This window comes from Haliotis rubra, unplaced genomic scaffold (assembly GCF_003918875.1).
Source record: "Haliotis rubra isolate DU_JTF1 unplaced genomic scaffold, ASM391887v1 Scf287, whole genome shotgun sequence".
NCBI lineage: Eukaryota > Metazoa > Mollusca > Gastropoda > Lepetellida > Haliotidae > Haliotis > Haliotis rubra.
Window position 1 is genome coordinate 1,061,517 of NW_025766954.1, and position 22,940 is coordinate 1,084,456.

General features: G+C 41.0%; 1 protein-coding gene across 1 annotated transcript in view; it reads left to right on the forward strand.

The window, feature by feature from the left end:
• Positions 1-22,940, forward strand: part of LOC124281657 (integrin beta-PS-like) — a 46,961-nt gene that overhangs the window by 22,659 nt on the left and 1,362 nt on the right. Inside the window, exons 3-22 of the mRNA XM_046717595.1 lie at positions 249-340; positions 2,625-2,735; positions 3,548-3,629; positions 4,358-4,498; positions 4,766-4,862; positions 5,045-5,138; positions 6,108-6,200; positions 7,048-7,131; positions 7,477-7,557; positions 8,400-8,585; positions 8,802-8,878; positions 9,335-9,386; positions 10,338-10,487; positions 11,775-11,920; positions 13,320-13,477; positions 14,856-14,965; positions 15,611-15,703; positions 19,487-19,616; positions 20,145-20,264; positions 22,450-22,616. Coding sequence (XP_046573551.1) covers positions 249-340; positions 2,625-2,735; positions 3,548-3,629; positions 4,358-4,498; positions 4,766-4,862; positions 5,045-5,138; positions 6,108-6,200; positions 7,048-7,131; positions 7,477-7,557; positions 8,400-8,585; positions 8,802-8,878; positions 9,335-9,386; positions 10,338-10,487; positions 11,775-11,920; positions 13,320-13,477; positions 14,856-14,965; positions 15,611-15,703; positions 19,487-19,616; positions 20,145-20,264; positions 22,450-22,616 — 2,264 coding nt within the window. The remainder of the gene's footprint in view (positions 1-248; positions 341-2,624; positions 2,736-3,547; positions 3,630-4,357; positions 4,499-4,765; positions 4,863-5,044; positions 5,139-6,107; positions 6,201-7,047; positions 7,132-7,476; positions 7,558-8,399; positions 8,586-8,801; positions 8,879-9,334; positions 9,387-10,337; positions 10,488-11,774; positions 11,921-13,319; positions 13,478-14,855; positions 14,966-15,610; positions 15,704-19,486; positions 19,617-20,144; positions 20,265-22,449; positions 22,617-22,940) is intronic.

The following is a 22,940-nucleotide window of genomic DNA, read 5'->3' on the forward strand; positions in this document are numbered from 1 at the left end:
GCTTCACGTTGATTCGATTAATTTCTCATTGCTTCGGGTAGTTTCTCGTTTCTTTAAGTTTCTTTCAAAAACGTCTCGTACTCGAAGCAACGAGAAAATAATTAAATTAACGAGAAAATACTCACAACCTCCGACAAAATAATCGAAGCAACGAGAAATTTCTCTGACAGACAGCATTAGGCTTTTGTAGTAAAGCGGTTACTATTGTGTTTATGTTGTAATGTGATGTGTACCTTACACTTGTGCAGCGTCCCGCCTGGAGAGTAACCCCTGCACAAACGCCGCTACCTGTGGGGAGTGTATCCGGACATCATCTGTGTGTGCCTGGTGCGCCTCGGAGGTGAGGAGAGAGTGAGTGAGTGGGTGTGGTTTTACGCCGCTTTTAGCAGTATTCCAGCAATATCACGGCGGTCTGTCATGCAGAACCTGAAACATGTTATCAGACCATCTTTGCGGGTCTTATAGTTTGGAGATTTTCTCAACTTCAACGAAGAGATTATTTGGCTCGATATTATATGATATATTCAGCAATTTTGTACATTTGAGATATTTAAAAATTATGCTTGAGCATTATGGGTCCAGTAAGCTCTAGATAATGTTTGTTTATATTTTAACTTTGAGTTTCAAGTATATGCTTTCGTTTGCTGGCATTGTAGTTCGTTATTGCTTGCTGACAGAAGAGTGCCTAGACTCAAAGGAATTTTAAGTTGAACGTATTTTCAAGAGTTCATATACAGTTCCTACTACAGTTACAATCCCAGTTACGACTACAGTTACAATTCCAGTTACGACTACAGTTACAACACGACTACAGTTACAATTCCAGTTACGACTACGTATACAGTTCCTACTGCAGTTACAATTCCAGTTACGACTACGTATACAGTTCCTACTACAGTTACAATTCCAGTTACGACTACGTATACAGTTCCTACTGCAGTTACAATTCCAGTTACGACTACAGTTACAATACAGTTACCTACTTCAGTTACAGTTCCTACGGTTACAATTCCAGTTACGACTACAGTATACAATTCCAGTTACTACTACAGTTACAATTACAGTTACGACTACAGTTACAATTCCTACTACAGTTACAATTACAGTTACGACTACAGTTACAATTCCAGTTACGACTACGTATACAGTTCCTACTGCAGTTACAATTACAGTTACGACTACGTATACAGTTCCTACTACAGTTACAATTACAGTTACGACTACAGTTACAATTACAGTTACTACTACAGTTTACTTACAGTTCCTACTACAGTTACAATTACAGTTACGACTACAGTTACAATTCCAGTTACGACTACAGTTACAATTCCAGTTACACGACTACAGTTACTACAGTTACGACTACAGTTACCAGTTACGACTACAGTTCCTACTACAGTTACAATTCCAGTTACAGTTACATACAGTTACTACTACAGTTACGAGTTACAATTACACAATTACAGTTCCGACTACAGTTACAATTCCAGTTACGACTACGTATACAATTCCAGTTACGACGACTACAGTTACAATTCCAGTTACGACTACAGTTACGAATTCAGTTACGACTACATACAGTTACTACTACAGTTACAAGTCCAGTTACGACTACGTATACAGTTCCTACTACAGTTACAATTCCAGTTACGACTACAGTTACAATACGACTACAGTTACAATTACAGTTACGACTACAGTTACAATTCCAGTTACGACTACGTATACAGTTCCTACTACAGTTACAATTCCAGTTACTACTACAGTTACAATACGACTACAGTTACAATTCCAGTTACGACTACAGTTACAATTCCAGTTACGACTACGTACGACTACAGTTACGACTACAGTTACAACTCCAGTTACGACTACAGTTACAATTCCAGTTACGACTACAGTATACTACACTACAGTTACCAGTTAACTACGTATACAGTTACGACTACGTATACAGTTACGACTACAGTTACAATTCCAGTTACGACTACAGTTACAATACGACTACAGTTACAATTCCAGTTACGACTACAGTTACAATTCCAGTTACGACTACAGTTACAACTCCAGTTACGACTACAGTTACGACTACAGTTACAACTCCAGTTACGACTACAGTTACAGTTACGTCTACATTTACAGTTACAATACGTGACGACTACAGTTAGTTACAACTACAGTTACAGTTACGACTACAGTTTACAACTCCAGTTACGACTACAGTTACAACTCCAGTTACGACTACAGTTACAACTCCAGTTACGACTACAGTTACAACTCCAGTTACGACTACAGTTACGACTACAGTTACAACTCCAGTTACGACTACAGTTACGACTACAGTTACAACTCCAGTTACGACTACAGTTACGACTACAGTTACAACTCTAGTTACGACTACAGTTACGACTACAGTTACGACTACAGTTACGACTCCAGTTACGTCTACAGTTACTCTAGTTGCGACTACAGTTACGACTACAGTTACAACTCTAGTTACGACTTCGACACTGTTAGAGCTACAGTTCACCCTACGTGTTATACAATTTATCTTTGCTTCCTGGACGAGAAGAATATTTTGAGCAACGGTGAGTTGCTGTTAAACTTAACCCATTCAACCGTAGACTTTCGACCAATCCTTATCCCGCTGTGACCTGGAGGAACACTTGGTGTCGTCTGGAGCCTGCAAAAGAGAGGACATCCAGGCTCCTAGCTACCAGCTGAATGTCACAGAGGTGAGAGTTCAATCCAATGAGAGTTAGTAAGTGAGGGAGTGAGAATGGTTTTACGCCGCTTTTACCAATACTGCAGCAATATCACGGAGGGGGACACCAGAAATGGACTCCACACATTGTACCCATGTGGGGAATCGAACCGGGGTCTTCGGCGTGACGAGCGAACGCTTTAACCACCAGGCTACCCCACCGCCAGCAGTGTGCGTGATTTAATACTGTCATCAATTCATTGATAACAATAGTAACAGTTATGATGAGAATGAAGATGACGAAGCTGATGATAATTATGGTGATGATTACATTGATTACGATAGCAGTGATGGTGACAATTACGATGAGTGAGTGAGTATGGTTTAACGCCGCTTTTAGCAATATTCCAGCAACATCACGGCGGGGGACACCAGAAATGGGCCTCACATTGTACCCGAACGCTTTAACCACTAGGCTACCCCACCGCCCGCGATTACGATGATGATGGTGATGATGGTGATGATGACGACGACGGTGATGATAGTGTAGATGGTAGTGAAGATATGCCTACGCCAGAGGGGCCTGCTCAGAGGCAGTGCTATTGCGACGTTCGAGAAGTGTTCATGAACTTGAATCTTTTGTTCGCTTCTTACTACAGCAGTAGACGTTGTTACCACGTCACTGTAGATGCACCAGGAGATGTTGTCACTGTAGCTCAGCAGATGTAGTCACCTCGCCACTGTAGATGCAGTAAGGGCTTCAGTCACTTGGGTTAAAAACAATAACATTGATGTTATTGTGTGGCCATATTGTACTACTGGCGGTGATGTTGTATGCTGCAGGACGCGTCAGTGCAGGGAGGAGACGGCACAGAAGAAGCTGTACAAGTACAGCCCCAGGCCATCAGGCTGAGAGTCAGGCCTAGTGAGTATATTTCTTACAGCAGTTTGTTTGAATGAGTTTAGTTTTACGCTCCTCTTAGCAATATTCCAGCAATACCACGGCTAATTACCAGAAATAGGCTTCACACATTGTACCCATGTGGGAATTCGAACCCAGGTTTTCGGCGTGACTGGCGAACGCTTTTACCACTAGACTACCCACCCCCTATACAGTAATATAAAAACATTTAAATGCGGTCATATCACCGAGGTCCACTTGCACGAAGTGACCTTATCTCTATGACTGAGAAATCTGTGTTTGAACCACAGTGGCGCTCATACCGGGCCCTGTTCAGAAATATATTAGTGAGAAAGTTTAGTTTTACGCCGCTTTAGTTTTCAAGCTATATGGCGGCGATCTGTAAATAATCGAGTCTGGACCAGACAATCCAGTGAGCAACAGCATGAGCATCGATCTGCGCAATTGGGAACCGATGACATGTATCAACCAAGTCAGCGAGCCTGACCACCCGACCCCGTTCGTCGCCTCTTACGACAAGCATAGGTTACTGAAGATCAATTCTAACCCAGATCTTCACGGGTCTAAGCAAAAAGGAAAATAAACAAAAAAATATCACTGGCTTCTTCAATATTGTTGGAAATATACGTTTGTGTTAATGCATTACTGTTTATTGTTTAGGGATATTTCCAAAAGCGATACATTTATCACCTGTAACGCCTGTGGTCGTGAGTTAAGGGTGAATGTTACAGATGAGGCTGTGAAGTTCAAGGTTCAGTTCCGGCAGGCCGAGAACTACCCCGTTGACCTGTACTTCCTGCTGGACATGTCGCACTCCATGGTGAAGGAGAAGGACGCTCAGACCAGGCTCATCAACCTCGGCATCGCCATGAGTGAGTATACACCACGTAGCTGGCCACGGGATAGCCAACACATACAGTGTGTGCAACACTGTCTGTAACCTGTGCCCAGCCACGCTCTCTCTTTCTCTGGAGGTTTACACGAGTGAGTGAGTGAGTTTAGTAATCGAGTGTTTTTGATCCTATGCATGTCTGCAATCGAGTGTCTGAGCGAGTATATGTATATATGTATATATAGATGGGTATAGATACCCTGCGGGTCATCTTTATTTCTGTGACATTTGGAAATGTTTGTTTCAGAAAATAGCATGGTTGAGATCACAAAAGATTTCCGTCTGGGCTTCGGGACATTCGTGGACAAGCTGGCGATGCCCTATGTCGCCTGGACACAGAAGATGTAAGTCCATTAATGTTCTCTGCTACCATGGTGATTAAACTTCAAACTAACCGAAGATGTAAGGCCTTGCCCCATAATGTGCTCTGCCACCATTGTGATAACATAAAATAAATCTACTAACATAGAATTGTATTTATATATGTCGGGGTGTACACAGTGTTTATGGAATCCTACTGTTACAGGCTGGAGGACAGGTGCCCATCTGGAGTCCAATGTCGTCGACCACACGACTTCCAAAACCAAATGGCACTGACGAAAAACATGACCATATTTGCGGTAAGTTGGGTTTCTAAATAGAAAAGTACATGTTGTGATTGCTATGCAGTCTAGAAGTGTATTAGGTGTTCTTCAAATGCACGTGAAGCTTGCAAGGTGTGTGATATATAGTGGGTAGCTACAACATTATATCATATATATTTATGTCGGTTTTTAAAGGAGAATACGAACGAAAACAAAACTTTTGATATATTGTAAAGGATATTCTAAAAGTCACATTCCGTGATTAAAATTGAACAAAAAGTTTGTAAAATAGCACCAAAAAAAACAAAACGTACTCGTATTTCCACCTATTACGGAAACACCCGACAGTTAATGAGCAGTGGGGTATCACGTGACATGACGTCATAAGTGCCTGTTGCTGATGGCTTTCTCTTTGATTTTACCTCACAACTTAACAGTGTCCGTGGATTCTGAAGCAGTAAAAGCTGTTCCTGGTGTCATTTCTAAACATAATTATACATAATTTTTCATTGAAAATTTGGGAATATGTTTCTGATGACTTTATCTTTCACCAAGCAAAATATTGCAATTCACTCGTCTTCTCCTTTAATTACTGGAAAACCCCGTCATATACCAATATAGGGGAAACGTCCCTATGATCAATAAGCAACATACCACTTATATGCAGACGTCCCCAACAGTAATCTACTGGTAGACGGAGTTCCCAGGGTTTGGATTAACGAGTTTTCATTGAATATAACAACGAGTATCTAAGTAAATCGTATCTCATATTAAAGTATGCCGTGAAACTGAAAATACATGTTTCTATTTTGAAGCTTTTGTTCACAAGAACAACTTCATGTTTTCTGTCACTCTGCCTATTAAGTCTTTCCGGGAACAAACCTCAATATTTTAAACCAGATAAAAACAACGACCCTATAAACGAGAAAATCACGAAGCTACTCACACGATGATGAGAAATGTATTTTTAACTTTGCCCGTGATGTGCCGGTTCCTTGTATACAGGATCGGATGAGGGAAGCCCTTAGCATGATGTCCCAGAGTTTGGACGACCCTGAAGGGGGGATGGACGGCATGATGCAGGTGCTGGCATGTGACGTAAGTGCAGCTGTTTCTGTGAACATGTACCTTTGTCCATATTGACGTCATATGCCGAAATTTAACCGTTCAATCTTGCTTTAAACCCATTTTTCTTTTTCAGTGGATTTCCCTCAGTTTTGTGGTCATGTGTCCAAATTTAATTATATATGCTCAATCTGTCACTCTATCACTCGCACGTTTCCTTAATGCTAAGTTAATGTTACTAATAAAATTGGTTATAATTGCGTTAAACTGACTTCACTCTTTCAGTCACCCATTCTCTTAGTAAACTGAGATTTACTGATTTAATTGTGCATATTTTCGTTAAATCTATTTCACTCACTCATTCGCACTTTCTTTAATTTTAAGCTATTCTTTGCTGACATATTTAGTTCATAGTTTCGTTAAACTCACTTCACTTGACCCATTCAGTCAGTCGTTCTCCTTTAAGCTGATATTTATAGATGTAATTGTTCATAGCTGTGTAGAACCCATTTCACTCACACACATACAACTGTCCCCAACTTAAAGCCGATATCTGTACTGATTTAAAAGTTCACACGGTGACCAATTTCACTCACTTGCAGTCAATCGAGTAACCATCCACCCATCCGTCCACCTACCCACCCGTCCACCTACCCATCCGACCCGTCCGCCCACCCATCCGCCAATCCAATCACAGACACACACCCATACCCGCCCAAACACTTACCCATACCCGCCCAAACACTTACCCATCCGCCTGTCCACTCATCCGCATCCCTACGTTCCCTCCCGCCCACCCCTTATATGCCCACTTGATCGCCCATCCACCTCCCCACCCTCTTTTTTGTCAAGTAATCTGATCAGTGTTTGTCTTCAACAGGACGCCATTGGATGGAGGAAGAGGTCTCGACGTATGGTTGTGTACAGCTCCAACTCCTGGTTTCATCTGGCCGGCGATGGCAAGGTAAACATGCGGCCTTGGTAAAATTACCGGCCTCATATATCATGGCCCCCATCCCTTCATATAGACGCAATATCCGAACACATCTAACGAACCGATTTGTTTCACAGCACTATATCATACAACATGGAACCTTATATTTTCTTCATAAATAATTATGCGTTATTTTTTCAGTTTTGTCCAGGGGCGAGTGGCCACGAATGACTGTCCGGAGGTATTTTGTTAAAACACAGTGGAATATGCCGAATGGACAAGATTGAAAAAAAACGAGCATTCTGTCCCAAGTTAACCATGATTGAGTCCTGGTAAATGTAGACACTTCTCAAATATTTCTTTGTCTTGCTTCAGCTTGGTGGAGCCGTTGCCATCAACGACGGCGATTGTCACCTTGACGGAAGTGGGGAGTACTCAGGTTTTGACACCGTCCTTGTAAGTAATTATTTGTCTAACCTGCACACCCTGAATCAAAGTCAACCCAGGAGATTTATGTGTTGTAATAATGAGAAATACAGATCTTGGCCCAACAAACGTATCCCTCGTATCCCAATTGCATAGATGCTCATGCTGTTGATCACTGGACTAGCTGGTCCAGATTCGATTATTTGCAGACCGCCGCCATATAGTTTGAATATTGCCGAGTGCGGCGTTCAGCAACAAACAAACAAACAAACGTCGTATCAAGCAAACAAGAGACCAGACCATTCAAGGGCCTTGTTTTGTATCCCCATACGTGATTCTATATATGCGACGTGTTACTGATGATCTGATACCCGAACAGTCAGGCCTGATACAAAAACTGTTATGGTTCCGATTACACCTCTTTAAAATTTAGGGTAGGTAGGTAGGATTTTTTTTCTTAACATTATTTTTTATAAGTAAAGTACAAACTAATAACACATTTATCAATGTATAATTGTTTATTCAATCAAAGTTTCGGCCAACATGTCGACTTTCTCTATCAGAATGCCCGATGTCCGCCGATGCCGGGAAAAAACAATGGTATCTAAAAGTTTATTTTATTTAAACCGCTTACAAAAATTAGGGTCGGCACCAGAATTCAAGGTTCGGTCGGGTAATCGGAACCACAGCACTTTTTTTAGGCCTCATTTGAAAACAGTTAGTTTTTACCATGATAGCCACGACAGTGAATCACTCTTTGATGGAAAGATTATGACACCCATTTCTTTTACAAACAGAAATACGGTAAATCAATTCTAATTAAAAACTTGTATACAAGGGGTCTAGCTTAATAATGTCTGTACGTCTTCCAGGACTACCCCAGTGTCAGTCAGCTGGCTAAGAAGGTGAAGGATACCAGGACCAACGTCGTGTTTGCCGTCATGGACAACGTGTACAACGTCCACCAGAAACTCAGTGGCTATCTGGAGGGCTCAGCCATCGACATTCTAGCAGAGGCCTCTAAAAACATCATCGGCCCTTGTCAGAAAAATTACGACGTAAGTTGTTTTATCTTTCTGGCCTACGACGTGTTTATGCAGTAATGTCTTTTGTAATTATCTTACAATATTGAAAGTATTGTTTTCTGTAAATATTTTCTGACTGAAAAGTTCTTTTTTCAGTAAAACTGTCGGAATACCCTGTGAGACATTCGTGAATCGATTTGAATTGTTAATGAAAAATATTGATTATACATCTGTTTTTGTTTCTTTCAGCAACTTAGGTCAAAGATTGAGTTCAAGCCAGTAAATGCAGAAAATGTACAAGTTACATTCAAATCTAAATGTAACGGGTAAGTACCTTAAGGTGAAATTGGGTTTAACGTCGTGCTTGAGAATATTGCTCATATGACGACGTGCATGCGTGTGTATGTGTATGTGCGGCTGCTTGTGCTAGCCCAGACTTAAGCTGGTTTTATAGTGCTAGCCCCCTGAGATACCATGCCGCAGTGAAGCATGAATACCCCACTCAGACACATTATACTGACTCCGAGCCGACCAGTCCTTGTTGTACCCATTAATGCCGAGCGCCAGGCAGGGACCAACAAGTACCATATTTAACGTCTTTTGGTATGACGCGGTCGGGGATCGAACCCGCGACCTTCCGCTCTCCGGGCGGACGCTCTAACCACTACACTACGGAGGTGGTCAGTTACTTAAGAAAAAGACGTTCTAATTTGTTTACTCAACAATCTTCTTGGCCATACGAATCATTGCATTAATGCTGTTTGAACATTTTATACTTTCAGGACCAAAACCAGGATAACAAACGAGTGTACGGGATTAGAACTGGGGGAATCCGTATGTATATTTCTATGTATATTCACATTAAGCATCATCCTCGCACATCAAGGCCATTTTATCTCCTGTCTAACATGATCAATATCCTGAGCCGTGAAGATCTCGGTTAGCATTGGTCTTCAGTTACCCATGCTTATCGTAACGGGATCGGGCGGTCAGGCTTTCTGACTTGGTTGACACATGTCATCGTATCCGAATTGCGTAGAACGATGCTCATGCTGTTGTTCACTGGATTGTCTGGTCCAGACACGATTATTTTCAGACCGCCGCCATATAGCTGTAATATTGCTGAGTGCAACCAACCAACCAATTAATATCCTAAACACGTTAACTACTATTAATAGCTCCATCAAAGTGGCGGAGGGCGATGTTTCAGCATGTGTATGAGTCAGCAAGCGAAACAAATGTTCTTGAAGGACGGTGGGGTAGCCTAGTGGTTAAAGCGTTCGCTCGTCACGCCGAAGACCCGGGTTCGAGTCCCCACATGGGTACAATGTGTGAAGCCCATTTCTGGTGTCCCCTGCCGTGATATTGCTGGAATATTGCTAAAAGCGGCGTAAAACTAAAACTCAGTCACTTTTAATTGTCCTGTTCGAGTTGGCCAACATAGAAATGTTCAGCCAATTTGTGCATGTCAGCCAACGGCTGTGAACGGGTCACGCAATTCATTTTGTAACGAATCTTCTGTGTGAATGACTAAACTCTATTACCCCGAAAATGTCTGTGTATGTCAGTTGATGGGTTGTTTACGGGAGAATGTCTCACATCATATCAACAGTTCACTACCAAACCGGTTATCCTACTCGGAATACAGTGAACCACCTTCCCTAATGTGGTCAAAAAGCAGCATGGCGGCCGGTCAGCTGAACAATAACGGGAGTCGTATGTCGGATTTGAAAAGTCGTTAATATCGTAGTCGTCGTCACGCTTGTCTCGCTGTCAACGTTTCAGGTTGTGTTTGAGGTGGAGGTGAATGTGTCGCCCGAGCTGTGTAAGAAGAAGACGCATACGTTTGACATAGCTGCTGTAGGTCTGTCCGAGAAGCTGACGGTTAACCTTGACCTTGTGTGCGAGTGTGACTGCGAGAAGCCAGGTCAAGAGGTGAGTTAAGAACCTGCGGATTATACATCTTTTGGTGGCACACACATTCATATAACATTTGGTGGCACACACATCATATATCATTTTGTAACACACACATATATCATGTTGTAGTACACAGATTGTTTACATCTTTTGTAGCACACACAGTATACATCAATTGGTGACACGCGCAGCATATATCATTTGTATAACACACACAGCATTTTGTAGGACACACAGGCGTTATACGCACTTTGTAGTACATATATAGCCACATGGAACTGCATATATTATGATATGTTGTGTTACACTCAGGATATAGAAATTGTGTAGCATATACACACAATATATTCAATTTTGTCTATACACACAGCCTATCATATTTTGTCGCTCACACATCACACATAGCATTTGGCAGCACAGTGACCCAATAGCATTGTAAATAACGAGTATTCGAGCTGTAAGGAAGCCTAGAGGTTAAAGAGTTCGCTCTTCACGTCGAAACTCCGGATTCGATTCCCCACATGGGTACAATGAAGCCCATTTCTGGTGTCCCCCGCCGTGATATTGCTGGAACATTGCTGAAAGCGGCGTAAAAAGAATTCACTCACTCACTCACGATTACGAGTAGTATATGGTGTTTTGTCGCACACAAACCCATAGAACTTTTGAGGTAGCATTTTGTTCTACACACACAACTTACAGTATTTTGTACAACACATCATCATATACCATTCTGCAATATGTGTACAAAATTTGTCCTTTGTGGTGAATACACGCGCCATACAAGTTGTACATGTCACGTACGCAGCAAATATTCTATGTGACAGACACGTCGCATTTTACTTTGGAAGAGTTGCTTCCCTTATCCACTCTAGGATCAACTGATCGTTTGTTGAATCACAGGTTCGCCCCGTTAATAGATGTCACTTTGGAAATATTGCCATCCAACTTACATCTACTCAAAGGCGCGTTCTACCAGTAATGATCCGGGTTAGAATTGATATTCAGTAATCCTTGCTTGTCGACTAACGGGATCGGGTGGTAAGGCTCGCTGACATATGTCATCGTATCCCATCTGCGTAGATCGATGCTCATTCTATTGATCACTGGATTGTCTGGTCCAGCCTCGATTATTCACAGTCCGTCGCCATGTAGCTGGAATATTGCTGAGAGCGCTGTTTAACAAACCGACCACACAAAAAACGTTTACATTTTTTCAGTTTTCAAACAAACAAACAAACAAACAAACAAGCGGTGTTCAAATTGCCCCTCTCACTGACCCCTTCCGTATCTTCCTCACAGCAACCAGCCAGCGACCTGTGTAGCGAGGGTAACGGTACATTTGAGTGCGGTCAGTGCACGTGCAACCCCAACCGGTACGGGCGTGTTTGCGAGTGCGACGAGGACCAGCTAACCAGTCAGGAGTCCATTGCAGAGTGCCAGAAAGAGTAAGTACACACTGACCCCTTGAATGATATATCTATTGAGGTCCTAGATGTGCTGCTGTGTTACCCTTAAGGTGTTGATGTACTGTCCAGGAGAGTATGCCCTCTATAGCAGACATCGACCCAACTTGAGTGAGTGAGTGAGAGTATGTTTTTACGCCGCTTTTAGCAATGTTCCAACAATATCACGGCGAGGAACACCAGAATTTAACCTCACACATTGTACCCATGTAGAGAATCGAACCCGGGTCTTCAGCGTGTTGAGCGGACACTATAACCACAGGGCTCAGATCTTATCAAACACTAGTAAAACGACATCAGTGACACCTTAGCTCTTGTTACATAAAAAAAACACGTAAGATCTGATCAAATGCCAATGACAGAGGTCTCTCCTTATTACATACCAGTTAAACGTCAGATATTATCAGACCAGTGAGAGAACCAGTCCTTATTACATACCAGTTAGACGTCAGATATTATCAGACCAGTGAGAGACGTCAGTCCTTATTACATACCAGTTAGACGTCAGATATTATCAGACCAGAGAGAGACGTCAGTCCTTATTACATACCAGTTAGACGTCAGATATACAGACGTCAGTCCTTATTACATACCAGTTAGATCAGACCAGAGAGAGAGACGTCAGTCCTTATTACAAACCAGATACCATAATATCAGACCAGTACAATCCTTATTACATACCAGTCGTGAGATAATATCAGACCAGTATTATACCAGATAGACGTGAGATAATATCAGACCAGAGAGAGACATCAGTCCTTACGTCCTTATTACATACCAGTTAGACGTCAGATATTATCAGACCAGAGAGAGACGTCAGTCCTTATTACATACCAGTTAGACGTGAGATATTATCAGACCAGAGAGAGACGTCAGTCCTTATTACATACCAGTTAGACGTCAGATATTATCAGACCAGAGAGAGACGTCAGTCCTTATTACATACCAGTTAGACGTCAGATATTATAAGACACCAGTGAGAGAACTCACTCCTTATTACATACCAGTACGAAGTCAGATATTATAAGACACCAGTGAGAAGTCAGAACTCACTCCTTATTATATAGCAGTCAGAGACGTCACCTCTTACCAGACACCAGTGAGAGACGCCTGTTCTTATATTATACCCTTATACCAGTGATAGGCACCACTGCAAATTACGCATGGACCTCATGCAGTACCGTACTGACATGGAAACGTCCAGACTGGTAATGAATTGTTAAACATGACTTATTTGCTCTTATTTAGCAGATTTAATTCCTTTAGGTATGTGTCCATTAGGTTAATAGATTATATTTTAAAAGTTAAAAAATAGTTCCATGTTTGTGTGCACATCATTTCTGATTTGATCTGGCATCTGATTGCAACCCACTCTCTTCAGCCCCAACAGCACAGTGGTCTGTTCGGGGCACGGGGACTGTGTGTGTGGAGTGTGTGATTGCTACACCATCGGGATCAACACCGCCAGACGCTACAGCCGCAAATACTGCGAGTGCAACGACTACGCCTGCGACTACTACGACCTTCAGCTGTGTGGAGGCAAGTCTTGTAACATCGTCACCGACTTTTTCTTTTGTTTGTTTGTTACAAGTCGCCCTCAGCATTTTCACGACAATCATTGAGTCTGGACTAGACAAACCAATGATTAATATTAAGAACAACGACCCACGTCATCGGGGTGCGCTGACATGCAATCAGTATGCAAAGCGCCTTTGAGCAATTGTACTGGAAATCGCCCTATACAAATGTTTGTATGTATGTATGTATGTATGTATGTATGTATGTATGTATGTATGTATGTATGTATGTATGTATGTATGTATGTATGTATGTATGTATGTATGTATGTATGTATGTATGTATGTATGTATGAGGCGACTAATGGGATCGGGTGATCAGACTCGCTGACTTGGTTGACGCATGTCATAGTATCCCAACTGCGTAGGTTGATGCTCATGCTGTTGATCACTGGATTGTCTGGTCCAGACTCAATTATTTACACACCGCACATATAGCTGGAATATTGCTGAGAGTGGCGTTAAGCAATAACAAACAAACAAAACAGGACAGCAATGTCACCGAACCTGACCACCCGACCACCCGATCCAATAAACGTCTGTGTATATTACTATAGACCATGTCCTACCCGGAATCCACGTGTGTTTGTACACCTAAAGGCAAATGTAACTGTGACCATGTAATGATAACGAAGAATAATGATGACATGGACAATTAGATATATTGGCTTACATGCTATGCCCTCCAGACAACCATCAGAATAAACCAGGCTAGTGTTACGTTGCAAAGAACAAGCTGTATATATTCTCTATATGTTCTGTTTTATATATATATATATAAGCCTTTGATGATATCCCCAGCCAGGTTAGGACACCAGAAATTAATCTCTCATTAGAATTCTGAAACTAAACTCACTCTCTCTCTCTCTCTCTCTCTCTCTCTCTCTCTCACTCTCTCTCTCTCTCTCACACACACACACACACACACACTCTCTCTCTCTCACACACTCTCACCAAACACATCCTCTCCCAAACACGTTAGAATTGGTCTTCAGCAGCCCATGCTTGTCGTAAGAGGCGACCAACGGATCGGGTTTTCAGGCTCGCTGACTTGCTTGACACATGTCATCGTATCCCCATTGCATAGATCGATGCTCATGATGTTGATCACAAATCAACCCACCAACCCAAACACGTTAACATTCAGTTTCAGGATAAGGAGTTTAAGGGCTCCTTTGTGTTATACGAGCATTGAAAGACAAGCGCCAGAAGAGCATCTCAAAATAATGCTTGTTTAAATATAATTCTGAAAATATTGTATGATAAATAGGAGTATCATCGTCTTTATGAAATTGCTATTGTCTAAAATTAATTACTTATGACCACCCCTCCACTTCCAGGCCCAACACGTGGCGTGTGTAAGTGTGGGGAGTGTCAGTGCTTGACTGGATACAAGGGAGATAACTGTGGCTGCTCTACGAGGAACGACACATGTGAAGCTGAGAATGGCGTAGGTTATATTCTGCTGAAGCATTTTATGTTAATAAATCATTACAGTGTTGGATTGAAGATTGTGTAGACAATACATTGACATGTACAGTCATACTTACAGTAAAAACAAAATTGCAGAACAAAATCAGATTCCAAAAAGGTAAAAAATGCTATTGATTAGGCTATAAAATCTCCGATTTACTGATTGGCAAAACTGTAGAATTTGTTGTTAAAGCTGCAGATGACTTGTGACTATACGATTCCCTTGCTATAGCTTTTGGACTTCATATTACACATTTTGTCAACATCTACTGAATTTTCGACACCTTTACTGAAATAGTGTTTTTGCTCTCAGCAATTGCGTGTTTTACGAGTGCCCGGAGAATTCTGATCTGATTTTAAACACTGCCTCTATCTAGGGAAATGATATTGAAAGTATTTTAATTACTCATTTCTTACTACTATTAAAATCCAAAGTTGCAAATGTTTCAGATGGCAAGTCTGGTAAACTGCAAGCATATACAGACTTGTGATTACATGTTTTACACATTGTAAACAACGGATAAGCATCGTTGATATGTCTTAAAATGTTCCCAGCTTAACAAATGCTTAAAACAATATATTTGCACGTATTAATGCAAGTATCCATGGCCTCTGGTTTCAGGAAATCTGTAACGGTGAAGGCGAGTGTGTATGCGGCAAATGTGAGTGTCGACAGGGAACCAAGTACATCGGCCCTACATGCTCGGACTGTCCGGTAACATTCATTTTATAGTGCTGTACTGTCATTTACTTTGTAGTGCTGGTCAATCATTTACTTTGTAGTGCTGTACAGTCATATACTTTGTAGTGCTGGTCAATCATTTACTTTGTAGTGCTGGTCAATCATTTACTTTGTAGTGCTGGTCAATCATTTACTTTGAGGTGCTGTACAGTCATTTACTTTGTAGTGCTGGTCAATCATTTACTTTGTAGTGCTGGTCAATCATTTACTTTGTAGTGCTGGTCAATCATTTACTTTGTAGTGATGGTCAAGCATCTACTTTGTAGTGCTGGTCAATCATTTACATTCTAGTACTGTACAGTCATTTACTATGTAGTGCTGTACAGTCATTTACTTTGTAGTGCTGGTCAATCATTTACATTGTAGTACTGTACAGTCATTTACTTTCTAGTGCTGGTCAATCATTTACTTTGTAGTTATGGTCAATCATTTACTTTGTAGTGCTGTACAGTCATTTGCTCTGTTGTGCTGTACAGTGATTTACATTGTAGTGTTGTATAGTCATTATCCCCCTCCGTGCGTGCGTCCGTCCGTGCACATTTGTCTTTTCCGGAGCAGAACTCTAAAACCGTTTAGTATTTCTTTACCAAACTTGGCACATAGATTGGTCTAGTGGTGTACTGGTGCCTTTTGGTAGTTTTGGAATTCTGAATAAATTATTTTTGGCTTTTCCATGGCAACAAGTTCGACTTAGCCTGAAATTGGTGGTAGTGCTCTTTTCCGGAGCTGAACTCTAAAACCGTTCAAAAGCGCTAAAAAGATGAAGATGGGTGAAGATTATGAAGCATACTGAGAAAAGGTGGGTTTTCAGTTTTGCTTTAAAACTATCAAAACTGTCAGAGTCTTTGATGTCATATGGAAGAACATTCCAGAGGGCCGGTGCTGTGTAGGAGAAGCTGCGGTGTCCGAAAGATTTCAGTTTGTAGGAGGGTATCACAAGAAGATTCTGAGAGTTGGAACGGAGACTGCGGGCAGGTACATATGGGTGAAGATAGATCTAGTAGTGTACTGGTGCCTTTTGGTAGTTTTGGAATTCTGGATAAAATAATTTTTGCGTTTCCATGGCAACAAGTTTGACTTAGCCTGAAATTGGTGGTTGTGCTCTTTTCCGGAGCTGAACTCTAAAACCGTTCACTATTTCTTCACCAAACTTGGCACATAGATAGATCTGGTGGTGTACTGGTGCCTTTTGGTAGTTTTGGAATTCTGAATAAAATATTTTTGGCTTTTCCATGGCAACAAGTTTGACTTAGCCTGAAGTTGGTGTTTGTGCTCTTTTCCGGAGCTGAACTCTAAAACCTTTCAATACTTACCTTCCACTTTTCTATATACACACCTAAATATTTGACATAATCATAACTCATAGACATCATCATGAAGAGTATTTTGCCATTGCGGGGGATATTGATAACTTTGTCTTCTTGTTTACTTTGTAGTGCTGCCCGGCCCCTTACTTTGTAGTGCTGTACAGTCTTTGACTTTGTAGTGCTGGTCAATTAATTACAATATGGTGCTGGTCATTCATTTACTTCGTAGTCTTGGTCAACCATTTGTTTTATAGTCCTGGTCGACCATTTGTTTGTAGGCCTGGTCAACCGTTTGTTTTGTAGACCTGGTCAATCATTTGTTTTATAGTCCTGGTCAACCATTTGTTTGTAGACCTGGTAGTCCTGGTTAACCATTTTGTTTGTAGTGCTGGTCAACCATTTGGGTTCGTACTGCTGGTCAACCATTTGGTTCGTACTGCTGGTCAACCATTTGTTTTGTAGTCCAGGTCAACCATTTGTTTTGTAGTCCTGGTCAACCGTTTGTTTTGTAGACCTGGTCAATCATTTGTTTTATAGTCCTGGTTAACCATTTGTTTCGTAGTGATGGTCAACCATTTGTTTTGTAGTGCTGGTCAACCATTTGGTTCGTACTGCTGGTCAACCATTTGTTTTGTAGTCCAGGTCAACCATTTGTTTTGTAGTCCTGGTCAACCGTTTGTTTTGTAGAACCTGGTCAATCATTTGTTTTACTGCTGGTCAACTAGTCCAGGTCAACCATTTGTTTGTAGTGCTGGTCAACCGTTTGTTTAGTCGTAGTCATTCAACCATTTGTTTTGTAGTCCAGGTCAGCCATTTGTTTTGTAGTCCTGGTCACCATTTGTTTTTGTAGTCAATCATTTCATTTTATAGTCTAGTCAACCATTTGTTTTGTAGTCCCATGGTCAGTCCATTTTGTTTTGTAGTGCTGGTCAATCGTTTGTTTTATAGTCCTGGTTAACCATTTGTTTCGTAGTGATGGTCAACCATTTGTTTGTTTTATAGACCTGGTCAGCATTTTTGTTTTATAGTCCTGGTTAATACATTTATTTTCGTAGTGATGGTCAACCATTTGTTTCGTAGTGCTGGTCAACCATTTGGTTCGTAACTGGTTCGTACTCTGGTCAACCATTTGTTTTATGAGTAAGTCAACCATTTGTTTTGTAGTCCAGGTCAACCATTTGTTTTGTAGTCCTGGTCAACCGTTTGTTTTGTAGACCTGGTCAATCATTTGTTTTATAGTCCTGGTTAACCATTTGTTTCGTAGTGATGGTCAACCATTTGTTTTGTAGTGCTGGTCAACCATTTGGTTCGTAGTGCTGGTCAACCATTTGTTTTGTAGTGCTGGTCAACCATTTGTTTGTAGTGCTGGTCAACCATTTGGTTCTTGTAGTGCTGGTCAACCATTTGTTTTGTAGTGCTGGTCAACTATTTGTTTTGTAGTCCTGGTCAACCATTTGTTTGTAGTGCTGGTCAACCATTTGGTTCGTACTGCTGGTCAACCATTTGTTTTGTAGTCCAGGTCAACCATTTGTTTTGTAGTCCTGGTCAACCGTTTGTTTTGTAGACCTGGTCAATCATTTGTTTTATAGTCCTGGTTAACCATTTGTTTCGTAGTGATGGTCAACCATTTGTTTTGTAGTGCTGGTCAACCATTTGGTTCGTACTGCTGGTCAACCATTTGTTTTGTAGTCCTGGTCAACCATTTGTTTTGTAGTCCTGGTCAACCATTTGTTTATTGTAGTGCTGTACAGTCAACCATTTTGTTTTGGTAACCATTTGTTTCGTAGTGCTGGTCAACCATTTGTTTTGTAGTGCTGGTCAACCATTTGTTTTGTAGTCCTGGTCAACCATTTGTTTTGTAGTCCTGGTCAACCATTTGTTTTGTAGTCCTGGTCAACCATTTGTTTCGTACTGCTGGTCAACCATTTGTTTTGTAGTCCTGGTCAACCATTTGGTTTGTAGTGCTGGTCAACCATTTTTTGTGGTAGTGCTGGTTGAGTTTTTATGTCCTGGTCAACCATATGTTTTATAGTCCTGGTCAACCATTTGTTTGTGTGCTGGTGAGTTATTTACTTTGTAGTGATGTACTTTCATTTAAAGTGTTAGGACGTCATTAGCGAGATATTTCAATTTGTCTTGATTGTTATGTTGTACATCTATTTGTATTGTCGTATTGTACACCCATTTACATTGTAGTGTTGTACCCTTATTGACATCGTAGTGATGTAGATTCATTAACATTGTAGTGCTTTAAATTCCTGGAAGTCCTGGAAGTCAATTCACATTGTAGTATTCTTGGTTACCCTATTTTGCGATTAATTATATTATTTATAAAAGTATGTTCGTATCGAAATGTGTAATATTTCATAACAGGTTATTCCTAAACAGCGGAAACGCGATACGACCACGTCGTCAGTCATCCACTTATTCAACAGTTAATGTATTACAGACTTGCCCCTCCAAATGCAGTCAGTACAAGTCGTGTGCCCAATGTCTGGGGTTCGGCACGGGGGAGTATGACTCAGTCAGCTGTTCGCGAGAGTGCACCATGGAGTGGGAAAAGCAGGAGAAAGTTGAAGGTGAGATCTTTTGTTAAATAATCTCTAATAATTATCTTTTTGCCGACCCACATATATGCATGAACAGCCTGTCACTTGTCCCACCAGAGTACACACTAAATCAGCACACACACAGCTGTTTGTTTGTTTTTTTTTGTTTTTGTCTTTTGGGGGTTTTTGTTTGGTTTTTTTGTTTGGTTTTGGTTTGGTTTTGTTTTTGGGAGGGGGGTTGTTGTTTGTATTGGGGATTATTTTCTTCTAGGGGAGGGGTTATTATGTTTTGTGTATTTAATTATTTTTTATTTATATCTGTATATTATTATTTATTTTTGGGGGTGGGTGTGTGTTTTTTGGTGGTTTTGTTTAACGCCGCACTCAGAAATATTCCAGCTATATCTGTGATCATATAATGACTGATTAAATTATAATAATTATGATGGTAGTGGCTTTGAGTTGTATGGCTGGTAGTTGTTACGACATATATACCCCGAATCCCTACGGAGTTTGTAATTTGTACACTGACAACACAACTCATGTTCAATCTGTCAGATCGTCCCCAGGACGGCATCAAGATGTGTCGGTCTAGTGGTGAAGATGGGTGCCTCATACTCTACAGCTATGAATATAATGAACAGAACGAGATTGTGCTCAAGATTCAAGAGAAGAAAGGTCAGTGTTCTTCCTTTCGTATTATTCCCGCACAGGCCGAATGCATGCTACGGAAAGTGTCGAGTTGTGACGGATGGTTAATGATATTCATTGGATTATTACGTTCTGTGTATTGCCTTCCCAACCTATCATAGCACATAAACATACTATGTCAAATCAATCCGAAATATAATTAATTTGCGTGCTACATTCGGTTCCCGTTTTTTTTAATGGTTTATATTATGTTATTTACTATTGTCTTCTTGAAGTTACCCGATCTGACTAATTACAAGAAAGACTAAATATTCACACTCTATACTGTATTGTTTACATTGTATACAATACACAATCATGATGTAATTTGTAGTGGTTGTGAAGTCAAAATAATAAACGTAAGATTCGACCTGCTTATCCATTCATTTTGTTTAAATAATGAAAAACAACAACCATTCTCTCTTTACCCAACAGTTTTTCATGGATTCATATTTATGTTGTTCAGTTGTAAGCTATATATATGTGCATTCGGAACCACTCGCACATCTTCGTAACCATGTCACGGAATCACACGAGTGGTCACGAAGGTCATGTCTTCTGACGGTTGTTCTGTCAGTAATGGTGTACTATAATATACTATTCCAAAAAAGAAACGCATAACCCAGACATCTTTTGCGAAAATGTTGTATTTTCAAGTATGTATAACTCGTCCACAAATAGACTTTAGTGCATGAATTTGTACATCAGTTTAGAAGAAGGTAATGTCTATACAACCAAGTGGATACTTTTAGATAACGGAGACGTTGAGCGCGATGGTGACGACGTAGCATGGTCCCAGCGTCGGGTCTCCTGGCTCTCAGTCCAATCTCTCTCAACCTGTTCCGTACAGTTTGACCGGATATCCTCCGAAGTCCAGACACCCTGGCTGCTGTGCTGTCACCCGTGGCAGTTCGATCACGCAAATGTAGTACCCGGATGTACCATCTTGGGCTGCAGTGGTGACTCGAGGTCTGCCTGTACGGGGACGGTCATTTGTTATACCTGTTTGATTGTAACGAGCTGCAAGCAGTGATATCGTGCTCAGACTAACATTCAGACGCCTGGCAACAGAAGATTGGTAATCTCCAGCGTGCATTCTTTCAATGGCGATGTTCCGTGTCGCAGCGTCAAGACGTGGCGTAGTGATTTAACCTTGAAATACTTTCAAAACGAATGCCGAAAGTAATCTGGGTTTTTATAGCGAGACAGTGCATGCTCTTTGCATTTCAACTGGAAGGCGATTTCTGTTGCGTTGTGGCTATGCCTTTTTAATTTTTGTAAGAAATCTCATCAAAATCAACATTTTCAGGTAAAGTCGATTTTTCACTTGTGCAATAGTGTAAAATCATGTTATCAACACATTTGTTACATATTTTGACGATTGTTTGAACACAATTGGTAATGAATAGATTTTTAAAAATACAAAAGACCTATGCGTTTTTTGGGGGGGATAGTATGCATGAACTCTTTGAGTGGCATTGAGATGTGATACACATGAATGAGGATATGTATGGACGTCAACTTCTGTGGACACTCAACAAGGAAAGGTGGTAGTTAAATGGTGGTGGTTGGTGATGACAAATAGAAGCCATTAGCAAATCCAAACTGACATTGGGAGGGCAAGGAGGTAAGGGACAGTTCATAATTTATGGCAAGGGAGTGATGGGGTGTGATGATTTTATCAAGAAGCATGTACAATGTGAATGACCCCACACACACACACACGAACAAATGTACGTACAAAGTAACTGACACCCCCTTGTATATCATATACAAAATCAATAACCCCTCCCAATTATTATTAGGCATAATTTAAAGTTTTTGTCATGTACAAAATTGATGACCCCCCTACATCCTCAAAACAAAATGGGTGCCCCCACCCTTAAAATCATCAAGTGTTCTATGTCTGGAAGCTTTTCGCCTCTACATTTCAAATATCGATCTCACGCAAGTCATAAGGGATAATACGTCTTTTATTGCATCAATAGGAAGCTAAAGTGAGTGCATATGCCCCAATATATATAATATAGGCCAAAATATTGTCGAAAATGTGTGCAATTGTGCCTTTAATGATGAAGGACCAAGAATATGCTCCGAAACGTCGTGTTCCTCATATTGTATTGGTGACCATAATTTTACTCCGGTACTAACATATTGGTCTGTGGTTCTCCAGAGTGTCCCAAAGAGGTTCCTGTGATGGCCATCGCCCTGGGCATCCCTTTCGCCATCCTCATCATCGGCATCCTCATCATCCTCCTCATCCTCTTCATCAAAAGGAGAAGAGAAGCCAAGGAATACGCGGAGTTCCTGAAAGTGTCAAAGAAAGCCAAATGGGAGTCTGTAAGTGGCGTAATATATGTAAATATAATCAATAGCATCGTAACAAGCCACGCCCACCCTTCCCTCCAAGAACACACATCACACATGCTAGACTAATCTTAGTCTCTGAATATATGTTATTTGGATCGAAACAAATGATTCCTTTTAAATTGAAAAGGAGCCCCAGTGAGATGGGATTTTGTGGAAATCTAGACTTGTTCATTTAGAGCTAAGCATTGCAGAAAGGGCTGGGTGGAAAGGAAAGTAATCCTGTTCAGGGACTTTAAGAAGGAATGCGCACGTACACACGGTGTCTCCAGACATAAAGGTATCCTCCATCGTATA